At 40.4% G+C, this 18,466-nt stretch overlaps 1 protein-coding gene across 1 annotated transcript in view; it reads right to left on the bottom strand.

The window, feature by feature from the left end:
* Positions 1 to 18,178, bottom strand: part of ITIH2 (inter-alpha-trypsin inhibitor heavy chain 2) — a 31,594-nt gene extending 13,416 nt beyond the window's left edge. The window contains exons 1-9 of the mRNA XM_040968015.1: positions 18,017 to 18,178; positions 16,656 to 16,730; positions 14,347 to 14,379; positions 12,760 to 12,929; positions 9,238 to 9,342; positions 6,439 to 6,601; positions 4,597 to 4,704; positions 3,589 to 3,717; positions 1,984 to 2,100 (exon numbers count right to left, since the gene is read on the bottom strand). Of these exons, the coding sequence (XP_040823949.1) occupies positions 1,984 to 2,100; positions 3,589 to 3,717; positions 4,597 to 4,704; positions 6,439 to 6,601; positions 9,238 to 9,342; positions 12,760 to 12,929; positions 14,347 to 14,379; positions 16,656 to 16,730; positions 18,017 to 18,100 (984 nt within the window). The 5' untranslated portion in view covers positions 18,101 to 18,178. The remainder of the gene's footprint in view (positions 1 to 1,983; positions 2,101 to 3,588; positions 3,718 to 4,596; positions 4,705 to 6,438; positions 6,602 to 9,237; positions 9,343 to 12,759; positions 12,930 to 14,346; positions 14,380 to 16,655; positions 16,731 to 18,016) is intronic.
* Positions 18,179 to 18,466: the final 288 nt, after the last annotated feature.

The following is an 18,466-nucleotide window of genomic DNA, read 5'->3' as shown; positions in this document are numbered from 1 at the left end:
AAGTTCTAAGCCTAAGGGAAAACTAACAAGACCAATCATTGATACTAGTCACCTTGTAAGCATTGACTCAAGCTTTACTTCCTCCGGCAACAACCTCTTAGACCTAGAAATTTATCTATGTCATCTGGACATGTATTATTGGTTCTTTGGACTTACCTGTTACTGTGTATTTTGACATGTGCACAGGCTTGTCTGGTCTTAGTTAAAGATTACAAAATCCATGTGCTCACTCCATTCCTGAAAAATACATTTCTCATGTCTATTCACCCACTCCCTCGAGGCATTTTTCATCTTTCTCTTTAAATCATTATGTCTCCCAGAGTTTCTTCTCATTCTTTTATTAGTTGCTTTGTGATACATCCTGTTATTGGTTTTTAGTCTCCTCCATACATTTAAAATTACTTATTTGATTGAAAGAGAGAGAAACAAAAGACTTTCCATCTGCTGGTTCATTGTCCGAAGCCTGTCAACAGCCAGGACTGGCCCAGGTCCAAGCCTGGAGCCTGGGATTCATTCCTAGATTCCCACAAGCATGCCAGGGACCTAATTACCTGAGCCAACATCTTCTTCTTCAGCAAGGTGCTGGACATGAAAGTGATGCTAGGACTTGAACTGGGAGTCTCTGATACAAGATTAGGCTGTCACAGCAACATCTTAAATGGTGTATCCACAACACCTGCCCATAGTTCTTTTTTTAATAAAAATGTTATTCATAATACTACCACTATGTGCTCTTTTAAACTTACCTATTATGTGTACTATTTATTCTCTGTTCTCCCTGTCTTTCCTTTCCTTCCCCTCCCCATGCAAGTTTTATTTGCTCTAGGAGAGTAGGACCATTTTCCCCCCTTTTTCCTTTTATTTGTTTTGCTCTCTGATGGAACTAAACGCCTGATACACAAAAGGTACTTGGTAAATATTTGTTCAGCAAATGAATGATAGGAAGAAGAAAGCAACAAACAAGTCATTGTATTTGAACAATGGTTCCCACTGAGGGTGATTGCTTTCCCCAGGGGACACAGGACAACAAAGTCACTTGATGGCCATGACTTTGGAGGGTGTGTTGTGGATAGGTTGGGAGTGCTGCCAGCCATCCTACAAAACACAGAACAGAATAATCCCATCCAAAATACTCAGGAGTGCTTCTACTGAGTAACCTTGTACTGGAACACAAATGTGGGAGTTGGAATACTAGTGAATATTCCTTCTCTGTCTTTTGGTTAAGATGAAGTGTAGAATACTAGTGAACACATGGTGGTAAAAAAAAAGTTGTTGAATGAGATATCATTAATTAATTGTTTAAACTGGTCATATGGAAGGGTTGACAGGTAAATTAAGACATTCCTTGTTGGTTGGAATTGTATCTCTCCCATTAATTGGTGAAATTTATATTCAGTTCCAAATTAGGAAGACACAAAACAGGGTAGCCACCCTCAAGTAATTATAATTATTATATCATTATAGATTATTTCATATTATTATAAATGATAAGTAAATATTATTCTACAATGTGAAAATAATATACCCTCAACTAAAGATCTAAAAGTTACTCGTAGACAGTAGCAAGATATTAAAGAAAAATATGTGGAATAATTGAAAGTATAAATTCACAGAAGAGTATTCACAATGAGAAAAGGTTATGCAGAGATGAAATTTTTTGAAGGGGATTTCTGAGATGGTTTCACAAATAGATAGTGGATACAGAACGGAAAGAGAGGAAGAGAGGGAAGAGAAGCTTGCAAAGAGAGAGTTGAGATGGAAGGGGAGCTGGGAAGGCAAGGATGCTGAGGAGTATTTCGGGGCATTTGTCCTATGAACGTAAAATAATATCCAGCTTTGGGAAGAGTTTACACTCCAAGCTGGAAGCCTTCACCCTGGGTTCTAGCACTGAGCAGGCAAGAAAGACCAAGCAATTGCATTACGGGGAGAGGATGAAGGAAGGTAGGGAGCCCCACATCCCAGGCCAAACAAGGGGGTACTTACTTGTTTCATTTTAACTCCCCACATTGAACCACTAACATCAATAACAAAGAGGATGTTTTTGGGAATAGGTTCCAGGTTCTCAGGAGCAAAGAAGTGGATGAAATACCCATTGAATACCTGAAATACAGAACATATTTGCTGGTCAAATCATAATCAATGTTTAGAGGGTGAGGGGATAAGGGGGCCTGAAGACCAAGGGAGGAAGGGTAAGGCCTGGAGAGAAGTGGCTTTGCTGCTTATGAAGAAGAGAACACAGGGACCCAGTGCAGTAGCCTAGTGGCTAAAGTTTTCGGCTTGTATGCATTAGGATTCCATATGAGCACCCGTTCTAATCCTGGCCGCTCCACTTCCCATCCAGTTCCTAGCTTTGTGGCCTGGAAAAGCGGTCAAGAACGTCCTGAAGCCTTGGGACCCTGCACCCGCGTGGGAGACCTGGAAGAAACTCCTGATAGCTTAGCTCTGGCTGTTGCGGCCACCTGGGGAGTGAATTAATGGATGGAAGATCTTGTTTTCTATCTCTCTTCCTCTATGTATATCTGAATTTGCAATAAAAATAAAATAATTCTTAAAAAAGAAGAAGAAGAAGCAGGAGGAGGCGAAAAATCAGGAGGAGGAGGAGGAGGAGAAGGGAGCCCAGGTGGGAACTGACTTTGAGCCTTCTCAGTAGAGAATTCCACTCCGACTCATCTTCATGGCAATCTGTCCTTAGCATTCTGCTAGGCCGTGCGCATCAGCGTTGAGTCCCTCTGCTCATGGCACTCACAGGCTAGCAGTGGATGCAGGTAAGTGCAGGTCACTTGTAGTACCATGCATATACCATGCTTAAGAGAGAAGAGGCCTCGGAAATGCGCCCAGTGGCAGTATCTCCAATGGGGGAAGCTTCCCCAAAGAAAGGACACCCATGCCGGGTCGTGAGGATGAATTTGGACTTAGTTCACCATGTGGGAGTTGGACCATGGTAGGGTGTAGTAGGGAGGAGAGTTCCAGACAATTCTGTTGTGAACAAGCACAACTCACTTGGGGTTTTACAAGCAGTTCAACACTAGGGGGCCACAGAATTCTAGAAATCAGGGTGGAGAAACAGCAGGACAGATCCTGAAGGATGGTGATCTGCCACTTGGGAGACCTGGGAGTTTTCCCTTAGTCAATGGGAGACTGCCCCTCTAGGCTTCTGACTACCGTCTTGGTTGGCAAACAACTGGCTTGCCTTACTCTCTTCCCACAGCCTTTTGGTTGCTTTTATTACAGTGTTCAGCTGCAGGGCATGTGGCTGTAGACTCTAACACACTTCACCTTGTGTCCCTGGGAGAAACTCACAGACTTTTTGATAAGTTCTAAAGGCTCTGACCTGGCACAAGGGAAATTGGGAAGACCTAGCAAAAGGGAAGAGAGAAATAGTTATGAAAGCCCACGATGTACTAGACTCTGGGTTTTTCCGATACGTCCAGATCATTCTATAGACTATGGTTGTGAGCTTCTCCTTGCTCCATAATTTCCGTGATTCTTTGGATTATCTAAGTGTGGAAAAGCTGGTAAAGCCAGGGAGTTTTTTCAAGCAAGCCTTCTTGAGCCACCACATGGGAGTTGTACGGAGTGTGCACGCACCTCGAGTTCCCCAGCCTTCTCCTCCCTGTTCACGTCATACATCACCAGCAGCTGGCCGTCGACCGCAGTCTCAGAGCAGTTGGAACACTTTCTCTGCTGTGCCACCGTGGGCTTGAAGGAGACATGAGCCTGGAAAGAAGGTGAGACCATTCACACCTGCTAAAATATTGGCCACATCTTCCAGCGGGCAGCATGGGCGTTGCCCAGCCATTTGCCATTTCCTAATTGATTGTGAGACCACCAATGGGGAACATCTTCCCCCCAAAGTGCCTGCCCAGACAAAGAAGAGTCAGGGAATCCTTAAAAACCCAAGAAATTTAAAAAAATCTCACTGTCTTTTTTCTCTCTCTTTTCAGGAGACATCCTATCTCCTGGCTCTCCCGGGAGGTGCTTTCCTGTTCCTTCTTTCCCCATTCACCTGGTCACTTTGCAAATGATTGTTTTCTGTCTACTGCAGATTCCTGGCTTTTAATTTCTATTCTAAACTGAGGAAAGAACCCACAGAGCTTTACCAGTATCAGAAGGGTGGTGCTAGAATCTGCTTTCTGCCCTCACATCCCTCCATAGGAGAACTGGCTAGCTGCGCATGCTCATAGGTGAAGGGGTGTTGTCTTCTGGCCATTCTGGGTCCTATCAGCATTAGTAGACTCATCCATTGCTGATGGAAGGAGCAGAGCAGGGGGGTCACCGCCAGATTGCTACTGTTTGCTGGGTTTCAGGGCTTTGACTCATGCAAGGAATGACTACCAGCTCTGGAAAGAGTTTGTATAAAGGGACTGTCTCTCATTTAAGATGTAGCCACGGGGAATGCCATTTTGTGTATATGCTGTGGAGGATCCTGGACTCTCCCCAGAGGTCACTGTTCCTTGCTGGAGTATCCTCACCTCAAACTAGAGTACTTCTCCCCTCCCAAGAGCACACAGGAGGAGCAAGGACTCAGGAGCCAGGGGCTGCTTCAATGCTTTGCAACATGTATGCAACATGTACCAAAAGGTACGCTTGGGGTACCTTCTGGTGTCCTTTGGAGATGACAGGAACACCATCGAAATGGCCTTCAAATGTGTCAGGAACGTGAAGAAATCGCAGTCCTTGAGGTTCAACTATCCACACGTTTACCTAGAGTTGGGAAGGTAATTATTGAAAGCATTAAAAGGTTTTGTTCTGCAGATTTATCAAAAACAGATCATATTTCCCATGTCGTTCTGTTCTTATTCCTTCTGTGTGTTACTGCTTTGTGCAGATCTTTGGGACGAATCACTAGGACTCCTGACAAAGCCTTAGACACAGCTGCTGCTTCGTGAATGTTCATTATATTTAAAATATATATTATATTTATTCATAATAAATCTATATTATATTACTATATTATAACATAATCATTATACAATATATTATATCATTATATCATAATTTAATTATATTTATACTTATAATTATATTATATATAATATATTATATTATGTTATATAATAAATTGATATTATATTATATTTAAAGCTAAGCCCTTCATGAGGATTAATCCATTTCATCTCCCTATCACTATCATTATTATTACTATTATTGTTATTATTTGCTATTCCTTATTTAAAGATGCAGAAGCAGACTCAGACTGACTCGGGGCTTAAAAAGCAAAGCCAGGCTTCAGACTCACAGCCTGAACACTTGATTTTTTTGCATTCCTTCTTGACTTTGCACAATTCCAGTTCCATCTTCTCACATTAACATTACGGCACTGTTGTTTATGCCCCATGCCACAATATTGTATTTGGGCCTTTTTTAAAAAAAATTATATATACCCATTTCAGTGTGAAGGTCATGTGCCTGGTGCACACATAGATTTTCACTCCTCCTCCTCTTTCTCATTTAGGATTTACTTGCAACCATGATGAATTATCTTCATATAGAAAGGCCCTGGATCAATCTATATATTCTCCTAAAAATTTATAACACTGCCCAACAGAATATGGGTGATAGGCACACATTCATGATCACAACTAGAAAAATAAACAAGATCACATATTTAATTTACATGGCATCTCAGTCAGTCACCACCTTTCCAGGTCATGTGGTTGGCATGGGTCTATATTTGTTAGGAAGAAGACCTCATTTTCTGGTTTGCATAAAGACATGGCAGGTGTTAGGAATGGTCTGGAAAGGATGTCTCTAGGTTATAGCTTGTTGGCTAACTGATACAAATAGAACATGGTGGTAGTGGGTGCATGAGCCGATGGACAGATCTTCCTCTCTGTCTCCCCTCGTCTGTGCCATTTTGTCTTTCAAATACATAAAACAAGCCTTGAAAATGGAAGTGAATTAAGCCAGACACAGGGAGACAAATGCTGTGTATTCTTCACCAAATATGGGGGGGTGAAGAGTTAGAGGGGAGATTCAGTAATGGATACCACAATATATTTGGGTGAAGGTAACAAGTGAATGTATTTTGCAGAATAGTGGTATGACTATAGTTCATGCTGATGTATTATGTTTTATATAAATAACTGGAAGAGATGAGCTGGTAGGCTTTCAACACAAAGAAAACACAAGGAAACTAAAAGTTCAAGTTGCCTGGTATGATAATTTTATGCTGTCTTTATGTGTTGAAACACTGTACTGTGTCCTATGATGATGTTACATGTTAATCTAAAATTAATGAAATATCCTGTTTCTTATCCTAAGAGTATGAGAACTTAGCCTCTCAAGCTTCCAGGTTCCCAATCAGTATAAAGGTTATATTAGCAACTTCCTCTGGGGGATGTTGTGAGAATGAAATTAAGTAGGTGAAAAAGAAAAAGAGGAAGTATGAATCAGGGTTTAGGAGCCACACAAGAAAGGCTGCAAACCCACACTCACCTCCAAGTGCTTGGCCAGCCGTCCCGGCTGCAGGTGAATCCTGTGCTCATAGGATCCCAGCTTCCTCCACTTCACTTCCTCATAATGAAGCTCGAACTGCACCTTTGCTCCAGGCGGGACGTTCACCTCGGTTTGGAAGCTCTCCATGTCAAAGGTCTTGCTCCTAAAAGGGGGAGCCTCCAGTGTATTAATTGTCTGGTGTACAGCTGAGTTAAAATACTCAGAATCTAGGCAGAGGGCACCTGATCCTAGGTGTGTGATCAGAGCTTAACAATAGGTAACAGTAGGCAACCTCTAAGTAAATTAATCTCACCAAGAATTTTAACCTTCTATTCAACTTCACCTTTTGTTTCCAAAGCTTCTTGCTAATTAGCATGCTATCTGGTGCTAGCTCTCTGCCAGGAACTTGCTCTATATCACTCTAAGATCGCAGAATGGGCATTATCATCCTTGTTTTCCAGTTAACAAATGGTGCTGGGCCCGGCGCGGTGGCGCAAGTGGTTAAGTCCTCGCCTTGCACGCCCGGGATCCCATATGGGCGCCGGTTCTAATCCCGGCAACCCCGCTTCCCTTCCAGCTCCCTGCCTGTGGCCCGGGAAGGCAGTCGAGGACAGCCCAAAGCTTTGGGACCCTGCACCCGCGTGGGAGACCCGGAAGAGGCTCCTGGCTTCGGATTGGCATAGTATCGGCCTTTGCGCTCACTTGGGGAGTGCATCGGATGGAAGATCTTCCTCTCTGTCTCTCCTCTCTGTATATCCGCCTTCCGCCTTTCCAATAAAAAAATAATAAAAATAAATCTTAAAAAAAAAAAAAAAACAAATGGTGCTAACAGGTGAGGTCCTTTGAGGGTAACTAACTTTCTCAAGATCCTGTGCTAGTCCCACAGCCAAGTTAAGGGGATCCCAAAGGAGCACAGATTTCTTACGCTATGTTTGAGATCCATTCTAGGAGACCTTAATATTTTTCAAAACTTCAGAAATAAGAATTCTATTTTCCAAAAAATTTGAGTATATGTCTAGTGTAATGACTTATTTAGATGCTGAACATTTTAAGTCCAATATGGCCATTGATCTAGAGGTGGTTTTAAAGAAAAAAAAAAGACTATCAAATAAATAGAACCCCAGAATTAGGAAAAATAATAAATGATTTTTAACATTTTTTTTTTACAAGAAATCATGAAAAGAGCAAGGCATATTTAGCCTATTAAAGATCAAGGAATCATTGTGGACAGTTTGCTTGGAGTATGGGTAATTGAAGGAAAAAGTAAAAATGGCCTGTGGAAAGCTTCAAGGTAGACCACGCCTTAAGAGGCCATGTTTACCTGACTGGTGGGTTGGAAGGTAGGATTTATGTTTTCTGCTGTATCTTCAGAACCCATAAGTGTCTTGTTAAACATGCTTATCGAATAAAAAAGGAAATAAATGAATGGATGACTTGTTCCATGGCAAACTTGTTCCAAATGGCAGTTAATAGCAGGAAAAAAATGGTTTGTAAAGAAAAAAAAAACCTGATTAACCTGCAGCAATGCTGGAAGCTTTCCTTCTGCTTGGAATTTTTTCTCTCCTTTTTCTACTTTGTAAATTCTATTAAGATATTAGGACACAGCTCAAATATTGGTTCTCAGTAAAGATTTTGTGGACCTCTCTAACAAAATTGCACATCTAGTACTTGGAACTTACAAACTACTTGGTATCCCCATTGTCTATAGTGTGGTCATCAGTCCCCTATCTTCTTCATGTATGATGCTTTTGTGTTAGTTTTGTTTTGGTGGGTTATGTACTCACCTCTATTAGAAGTGGGTTTAAAATTGACACATAATGCAATTTTTTTGTACAATGAATTCATGAAGCAAATGAAAAAAAGTTTAGGTACATAAAAGAGAGGATGAAAGGGGAAAAAAAAGCATGCGTGTGATGGGGCAGGTGTTTGGTGCGATTGTTAAGATGCTACTTGGGTATCTGTACTTTACACCAGAGTGCCTGAGTTCTAGTCTCAGCTCAAGTCCCAATTCCAGCTTCCTGGTGCTAACGGGAGGCAGCAGATGATGGCTTAAACACTTCATCCCTGTTATTGCCAAGATTCGGTTTCTGGCTCCTGGTTTTCACTGGGCCACTCCAGTCCCCTGAAGCACTTGAAGTGTGAGCCATGGATAGGCTTCCTCTCTGTCTCTGTGATTTTGAATTTTAAATATATAAAAATAAATCAATAAAAACAAGACAATAATGGCAGAATTTGGCAGATTATGTGAGCAGCATAGTCAGTTATACAATGGAGAATTCCTTTGAAGTTTCTTGCTTGAGTAGCTCCTTTTTTGAGAGTAGATGAACATTTCTAGTATCTTATATAAGATTATAATGGGGAAATAACCCAGAATCTAAGCTAAGTAACTGATGCTAAGGCTCCATGCCATCAAATAATAAATAAAAGTTTCAAAAATTTCAAAGTCCATGTACCTATGATGAGTTTTATAATAACATCATCAATATTTCTGTAGTTCCTCTTGAGAGAAACTAGTTTTCTAGTTTTTCTCTGGAAAAGTCAGTGTTTATTTGTAAAAATATCCAGTTTCCTTCAAGAAGAGTGATGTAAGCACATCTAGAAAAATGCATCAGTCCTCACTGACTGAAGAGAGGCCCTTATGGAAATATGACATGGCAATACCTGCTTCTACCACTTGACTGTAAGAATCTGGCATTTGCTTCGAGTCCTTCTAAGGACTGGTTTGCCAGTGTGAGAAAGAGGTAGGAGAGAGAGCAGCAATTGAGATGAGAAGGCAAGTCCCATTGGCCCAGCCCTTACCGCACCAATCCAGCGGTCTTGCCCTTTGCCCTGGCCTGTGCGTAGAGAGTCTGGCCCACTGTTTTCTCCTTAATGGAACTTGTAAATGTCATGCCACCTACAGTCCTAGAAAATGACACAAGAGAACCTGTTGGTCAAAGAAATAGTCTTAGCAAAATCAATAAACAATATACAACCAGTCCAGAGAAGTTGATCTAATCAATGGGAGCAATGATCATTTTAGAAACTAAAAGGAAAACCCTTGAATCATTCATAAGTGGGATTTCATTTTTCTGACAATTTGAAATGAGAAGGGCCAGATATATTCCCATCCTGAAAACAGGGTATGCAAAGGGATGAATGTTTGTAGCTCTTTCAGATTGTAGATTCTACCTATGATAGTATTAGAAAGTGATGTCGGGGAAGTGGGTGGATAATTAGATCGATGAGGTTGTCACCCTCCCAAATAGGATTGATGATCTTATTAGAATCCAAAGAATTCCCTTGTCTCTCTGACACCAGACACCAAATTTTCCAGAATCTCAACCTTAGATATCTCAGTCTCCAAAACTATAATACATAAGTATATGTTGTTTAACAAGCCACCCAATCTATGGTGCTTGGTTATAGCAGCCTGAGCAGGCTAAGACAGGATGCTACACTATTCTACAAGAGAGAAGAGAAACAAAGACAGAGAAAGGTACATGGGAATTCCCTTCAGGAGCTTCTGTTTAGCTCCTTAAAGGCTGTCCTGAAGACCTCTGTCTTGTCTGTACCTCTGCTTCTACTTCTATCCATCTTTCTCCCCCTCATTGGCACCCAATCTTAATGCAGTGATGACTGGTTGGAATTGAGAATTGCACAAGTTTAGAAGGCAGTAGACACTTATGGCTTTCCAATGGGTAGTATTGTTCCTAAAGAGGACTGCAGAAATGGGTGGAGACATATCCAGCTGTTCTGCTGACTGAGAAGCGCTGCAGGCACTTAGGGAAGAACACCAGAATGTCACAATTGAAGGACATTTTCTCCAGTAAGGACTTTTTCTGCCCCAAATGACAACAACATATGTGTTGAGACACACTTCCCAGTTTGTCCCTTAAGAGGAGAGATAAGTGACTTGGCTGAGGTCATGCTTCTGGTCCCAAACAGAGAGAGTCTGGAAGACTCCACATCCAGAAAGCATTCTTCCCACATAGACTAAGGATCAAGCACCTATAATCCTTGAACCAAAGGCAGAGGATGTCATTCGGTTGACCTGGAGTTCCAGGCAACAGTAATGACTAAGCAGTTATCTTCCCTGGTTTTGCAAATTCAGCTCTAAGCAGAAAGAGATAAAAGTAAAATGGATATTTACAGTTCTGTCTTCATCACTTCAAATATTCTATGGGGTGGGATGGGGAAGAAAAAAAATGAATAAATACAGAGAGAAGAGAAACCTAAGTAAATTTGTTATGTGGTTTAAAAATAAGGACTTACCAAAATAGGTTTTAAATGCAACTTTCAGATATAATATCTTATAATACCACAGTGAAAAACCTTTTCTTATTCCTTTTTTATTTTAAGAAAAAGTTTATTTATTTGAAAGGGAGAGAGAAGGAAAGAGAATCTTTCCAATGCCTATAGTACTTGGGTCTAGGCCAAGCTGAAAGCAGGAGCCAGGAACTTTATCCAGGTCTCCTATGTGGGTGGCAGGAACCCAAGGAGTTGAACCGTCATCCAGTGTCTCCCAGATGCATGTGAGCGGGAAGCTCAAGTGCAAGCTGCACCAGGATATGGGATGTGGACACCCAGCAGCAGCTTAATCTGATGCACTACACTTGCCCCTCCCTTTGCACTTTAAGAAAAGGCCTTAGAAAAAGTTATGCTTTGAAAGGCAATTCAAAGTCATATAATACCAACTCCCACTATTCTTTAATTTAGAAAGTATATTAACATAGCGCTGTAGTTTCTAGCAGCTACAGGGCATGGTAAAATTTGAAGCCCTATTTCACTTGTTTATTCACAGCTACAGTTGAGAACTTCAGTGCATGAAACACAAAAGTGGATGAGAGAGTGGACATTGGGATCAGTGGTTAGTTAGAATGTAGCTTGCTGCCCACATCCCACACTGGAGCCCCTGGGTTGGAGTCCTGCTATTGTTTCCATGCTAGCTTCCTGTGAATGCACAACTTGAGGGGCAGTAGCTGTTAACCCAAGTACTGGGATCTCTGTTAGTCTCATGGGAGACCTAGATGGAATTCCAAGTTCCTGGCTTTGCTTTTACTCATCCCTGGTAAATGCTCTGTTTGTAGGCATTTAAAAAACTGTGTAAAGTGAACAAATTTCATGTGTTGCACAATATAGCTTTAGAAGCATAGTGACACCTCTTACTCCACCTGACTCCCTCCTTCAGAAGAGCATCAGTGAAAAGCAATCTCTCTTTCAAATAAATGAATACATAAACAATAATTTAAAAAGATGAATGAGAAGTAACTCAAACCAGTGCCTTCCTAAAATGTAGGCACATGATATGCAAAGTATATTGTCTCTTTCTAGGCTACTAAAGAGATATTAACAGGAACCACTTGGGGGAAGGTCCCCTGTTGCTCAGTAGTGGGAAACCATTTAAGTTACTTGGAGGAATAGGATGGTAAACTTTGATAAACAAAGACTGCAAGTGGGCAAGGTAACTGGTTTCAATTATTTCAAAGAAATTTTAGTGAATTATTATGTAAATTTTCAAGCATAACAACAGTATAGTAATATAAGAAAACTTTATTGAGCTACATCATTATTAATACTTGTCAGTTTTATTTCATTTGTAACACCCACACGTTCTACCTTGATTATTTTGAAGTCAAACCTTGATAGCATATCATTTTATTCATGAACACTTCAATATATATTTTGTAGAGGTTTTTTTTTATTCTATGTGAGTAGAACTAGAGTCATTGGGTAGAAAATGGAAAATATTTAAATTAAGTATAAGAGCTCTATCAGCGCTGTCAACCATTGAATTGATTTCCTTGAGAAGTGGTGAGTTTATCCATTCAGGAGATAGTCAGGTCAAGCCTCACTACCCACTTGTCATGGTATAATAGAGGAATTTAACCACTGGATAAATGGTTGGATTAAATCAATGATTCTGGATTTTTTTCCCTTAATGACAGTTATATGGCAGATGACATTGACCTTCTACACACATACTCATACATGGCTTCTGTAAGCTAGGCAATATCATATATTTTTCCACCCCTAAGAAATCATGTTAAAATAGATTTAAGTGAAAGATTGTTGCGGTAGCATAATCCTAAAATTGCTTTAATGTATTGAAAATTAGAAGTTAATTAGCCACAAATTATTGTAAGCTTTTCTCAAACAAATTGTTGGAATAGACTGTAAAATGTCTCTCAATGTCTAGTGCAGGTTCACAGCTCTGGAATTTTGCCCACTGGAATACTTGACTGGTAATTTCTTTTTAACTAGAAGGGTCTTTAACTCCTCCTTTAACTAGGAGGTGAGTACATCATATTCAATTTGTGGTTAGATGAAGGGCATACTCACATGGAGAAGTTGGAAATGAAAGCTCCTTTTGGAATCTCAACATCAAACACCACATTCTGAGGCTGGGGCGAGTTGTTCACCAGTTTGCTCTGGATCATGGTGTTGGCCACACGAGAAGTAATGGTGGACTGGACTTTATAGCTATACAGCGTTACTTGATCAACATCCTCCTGAAATGGGCCGGAAAATATAAGTGTACTAAGAAAAATCACAGAGCTCCACTGTGTAACTAACTGTAATGATGATCTCTTATACTCATTATAATTAATTCTGGGGTTATTTGCAAGGACATATTCAGGTATTATTAAGCACCCTCTTAACTTCTTGAAATTTCACCCCTGGCAGAAAGTAACCTATGTTTTGATATGCCTCTTTAGCATTCTGAGTCTATTTTTAATGATTTTGAAAAAATTAGGACACTAGCAGAAAATGCTTGTAGGCAGTAAGATTGTTTAAAATCTAACAAATAAGTTTATATGCCAGGTCAAAACTAGGTAAAGGAGTCAGGATTATGGGGTTGGAAAGAGATCTCAGCTGTATCTTCAGACTGGGGAGTGACCTGCAGGCCTACGGGTGAAGGTAGACTTGCGAGTCTTCGTGTTTCACAACGCTACCCACCTTCTTCAGTCCCATCTATTACAATTTCATCTTTAATTCCCCTCTTCTTCTTCAAATTAAAGCAACTACAAGGACACTGAGGGTGGTGAGCAATAAACAGAATATTCCTGGAAAGGACACTCTGACACAATTATTTGTTCAATCTTCTGTACTGCCATTCCCAATTTTTCTCTACTGAATAAAGGCAGCCCTCATGTAAAACCTAGCCATGGTCTGAATCCTCAGAGGCAAGGAACAGAAAGCACACGCACCTGAGGGTGTGGCAGAGCGCTTTATGCTTCCTCAGGTCATTGGCAGTGATGCAACTCATTCCATTTTGCTTTCTCTCAACCCGAATTTCACTATTCAAACACTACATGTCTGCCTTAAACTTTGCCCTCCAATATTAAACCCCAACATCTAGCTCACCTCCAGGCAAGAGAAAATTCAACTAATTGATTTGTTCTTCTGTCTCCTCAAGTATGTGTTTCTGGCAGTTCATAGCAGGAAGCACAGCACAAACCACTTCCTGTTTGTGTTTTCTGGCCACAGGATGATCTATTTTGAACAAGTTAAGGAACTGGGCCATTTTGTGTCTAAGAGTTCCTTTCCCACAGTCATGCTTTTACTCTCCAGAGCTGTCAGGTATCCTAATTTAAATCAAACCTGTTATAATAAATACATATAATAATACAAACCTGTTATAATAAATACATATGGTTGGATAAAATTTATGCTGTTGGTAAAATTCAAGAAAATACAGACAAATTCAGTTCTTGGTGGCTTTTGTGTTATCCGGAAATACTGCACTTTTTAATGCTGAATTTTAGAAATGCTTCTAAGAAGAATTAGGCAAGGGGATGTTTCAAAAGTCATGTAAATACTCTCAGGGATGAACACAGAGGAGACACCTGGATTGATTTTCAGGTAATAGTTAACGGAAAAAATCATTTGGGGCATCAATTTGTAACGAAATCAAAGTCAACTTACCCTCACTTCTCCCGATTCTCCCGGAAGGCTTCTCTGGGGAAGGAAGTTAGACAAATATTTTTTTCAACTATAGGTTAATCACTTCCCGAGCGGGGAGAAAACTTGTTTCATGCTTTTTTTTTCCCTTTAAAATTGAGCTATATTTTGTTTGTAACAGCCCAGAGCTAAATATCAACATTCTTGAAAACAATTTTTCTAAATAGAGTTTCTCTGAACAGTTTCTGAGATTTTTCTGGGAACATGCCCTTCACACTTTGAAATTATGTGAAAGAGATCTTTTTAGATGAGAGCATCCAACCAAACATACTGGGTAGCATCTCAGTAGATATCCTTTACTGTAGTGGTCTTATTGCTGTTTTAGTCACTTGAAGGATGAATTGGATGCCACATTTGGATATAAGGCTCAGTGAATGCTGGTCCCACTTTGAAAACGCACCTCTTCCTACCATGTTTCTTTCTCCATTCCCTAATGTGTTCTTAGGATCTCAGCTCAGGGTGGCTTTCCCTTGTGCAGTTCTCTGACCCCCTTCAGACACGACCAGCTGTTTCAGGAGCAGTCTATTCCTTCAGAGCACCCACCTTGCTTTACAATTCCTCTTTGTCTTTGAGCAATGATTTGGCCAAGGTCTGTTCTTTAGTCTAAGCTGTGTGAAAGCAAGACATTGATGCTTTCTCCATGTATAGTTCCAGAGCCAAACAGAATTATTGGCACCTAAAATTCCATGCTCTTAACCACTGTGCTGGGGTAGAGCTATAGGGATGACCATCCTATGGGAGCAGATAAAGGAAATACCTTTGTCTTTGAAAATTGAATGGTTTTCAGTCAACCACCTTAGCTATATGTTGGCAGTGAAAAACTGGGCAAACGGAGACTCTATGATGGACTATGTCAATCAGCGGATTCTTCAATGACCTCATCGTGCTTGGAGTGGTGAGAGTGGCAGCAATTCAGAACTGTTGAACTATCAAAACCACTTGAGCAAGACCCTTGGAGCATGCCCCACATCCGGGACCTGGGAGACTGGGTGGGGCTTCTCCCTTAAAATCCCCTTTTACATCAGATATATTAAGGAAACAATATGGAACTAATTGTCTCGCCCATCTTCCTGTAGCGCTTGAACATTTTAACCCTAATTATGTCAAGATTGTAAAAAAAAAAAAAAAAAAGAAAATTGAATGGTTTAATGTCTGTTTGATGATTCTAAAGTAACATCAGGTGTTTGCCACAAACTAAACTTGCCAAGTTGGAGGAGAACTGGGGTTTTGGTGGGTGATATATGACACAGCGAAGTCAGCAGTGACGTTATTTTAGACTTAAATTATTTATATTTGTGCATTAATTATATATATATTATATATGGAGAGAGAGAGAGACAGAAAGAAAGAGAGAGGGAGAAAGAGAGAGGGAACGAGCACTCCAAATTGTTAGTTCATTCTCCTAATGCTGACAATAACCTAGGCTGGACTAGAGGTGAAATCCGTGAGCTGGGAATTCAGTTCAGGTCTCCTCTGAGCGTACCAGGAACCCTATTGCTTACAGTGTCACCGCTCCTTCCCAGGACCTGCATTAGCAGGAACTCAGAATCAAATCTCAGTATTCCACTGTGGATCCCAGGCTTGTTAACCGCTAGGTTACATGCTCATTCTCTATTTTAGACTTTCTGAAGTTGATACATAATAACTGGATGAAGATACCGTGGCTAGATGAAGTGCTGATCATAAGGTCATGGATTTTAATATTACTGATCTACAACAAGACTAGGCTTCCAGAGAATCTAAAATTCACACATGAAATAAGTCACTATTCAGCTTAGATTGTTCCGTAAACACCTTTTCTTAGTGTGTGGACCCCTTTTAGGGGAAGCCAGTTGATTGGGGGAGTATGCCTATTCTGCTGCTAGTGGCTGGTTCTCCTTTGAATCCCTTCCCAAGACAGAGCCACTGAAGGAAGGACAACATGTGTTTGACTAGCAACGGAAGTGTCAGTCACCCCTGGAGTAAGCAAAGCCCTCCTTCCTCGCAAGGCAATAAATCATCCCACAATCTATGATTTGTAAGAAAATACACCACCCTATGTTCTGTGCGGGACTAGTATGCTTTGGAAACTACTGAACAGCTCTACGGAATTCTCCTTTTACTTCCCCTGGACAACACTTCCATTTCAGTGTAAAAATGCCAAACTTCGCTGCTAAAACAGAGGGGGAGGGGCTCTTGAAAAAAATCTAGCAAAAACTACCTTCATACTTCTCTTAGACCTTCAATCGCTATTTCTTCACTTATTGTCGCTTTGGAAGTAAAGTTTACTGTACCTGATACCTCCGGTTGTCTGGAACAAATTGGAATTTGCCTGGAGCCGGTTCCAAAAGATCTCCATATTCTGCAAACTTAAAAAAACAATTTAGGATGCTTATTTCTGTTTATTTCTCTTTATTTATTTATTTAAAGCAAAAAAAGCGCAGCTGCTTGTGATTGATTAATTTATATTCTTCACCTTTGGGCAATTAATCTTTTAATACAATGATTTATTTCTTTAATATATTTTATGTTTGCCAGTTTTGTTTCAAAGATCAGTGAGCAGAAATTAACATCTTCAAGTTTGATGGAGGTGAGAATTATTATTGCTATTATTTTTGTTTGTTTGTTTTCCAGAAAATGATGAGACAGACAGGTAAGGTCAGAGAGACCCCACAGTTAGGGGGGCACCGGGTGGATCTCAGGGTGCTGCCGTGTCAGACTGGGGAGATGACAGCCTTACAGCTCCTTCAGTTATGTGTGGGAGAAACGGCAGCTAGAAAGGACTGAGTAAGGGCCCACACATTCAGATGTCTTGGCTTCAGTTTGAGATCTCCAACACGCTCTGATGGTTTTCTAAGTGTTGGAAAATATGACAGATTTTAAGGAAGAATCAATTCTTTCTTGCATAAAACATGTCATCGTATGTTTTGGCATTTTTGTACATAATCACTCTTTCAAGCATTTCAAGACATTACATTTGCTAAGCTATTATAACAGCCCGTGCTTTCTGGATAAAATAAGCTCCTATGAGGCTCCCACAATGGCACACTGCAAGATTTCCCTTGTATTGAGGGTAGCTAGGAATCCCAGTGGAGACCTGGAGCTCCATGAGAATTATTCCTGCACTTGGACACCCTGGATTTGCCATTTCCCTTTTAACAGGAGTATTTAAAATGCCCTTATTATAGAATCATCACTCATTTTGATATGAAAAACACTGGTGCTTTGATAATGACATTGTTTTAATACACCCAGTGAAGCAATAATAGTAAAATAACAATAGCTACTAATCGTTAAGTTCTTATTAGTCGACAAACCATACTTGGTAGTTCACATGCATTATTTAATTTCCATAACATGTCTTTGGGATAGGTCTATTATCACTTGTATTTTCTAGATACAGAAGGGAGCAGATAGGCTCCACAATGCTGCCCTTTCCCTGCTCATTGTCCTTGACTTAATTATCATGCAAAGCCTGTTTTAATACTCTGACAGGAAAATACACAGCCCAATACTTAATAACAGCACTCACAGGTATTGTGATGAATATTCTCCCAATTTCCATCATACACTGAATACGATGATGGAATGATTATCAAAATAAGGTATTTGCTGAGCATAAAATGGCAGCTAGCCATCCTCTGGAAATACTTACTTCAGAAAGTTCATCTGTGGGTATTTCGAAGGCTTGTGCTTCCAAAAGAAAGAAGCAGATGAGAAAACACTTGAATCCCTTCATTTCTTTCTGGACAGCTCTGCCAAGCACTCCAGAGCAGATGTCCTGGGAATTCCACTTCTTTTTACTGAACCAAGTTCAAAACAACACCAGAGAAGTGCATTTTATTTTAAAAAAGAAGACAAAGAAGAAAGGTCTCTGACTTTGTTCAACATCGAGACAAATATTTGTTCTGGAGTTCAAACTTGAGCTGTGGGGGTGGATCCGATTCCTGGGGTTATTCAAACAGGGAGTCAGGAGCAATCGCTGGATTGGGAGGACGAGTCTGACTCAGGTGGGGGCGCTTTTTCTTTTCTTTTTGCTTTTGTTGATTTCCATTGATCTTAAAATCGGAGGGAGAGAGAGCCAAAGAGATTGTCATCTTATTCA

The sequence above is a fragment of the Ochotona curzoniae genome, unplaced genomic scaffold, assembly GCF_017591425.1.
Source record: "Ochotona curzoniae isolate NIBS_2020 unplaced genomic scaffold, NIBS_Ocur_1.0 scaffold_4683, whole genome shotgun sequence".
NCBI lineage: Eukaryota > Metazoa > Chordata > Mammalia > Lagomorpha > Ochotonidae > Ochotona > Ochotona curzoniae.
The sequence above is the reverse complement of the archived record's forward strand: the minus strand, read 5'-3'. Positions and strand labels throughout refer to the sequence as shown.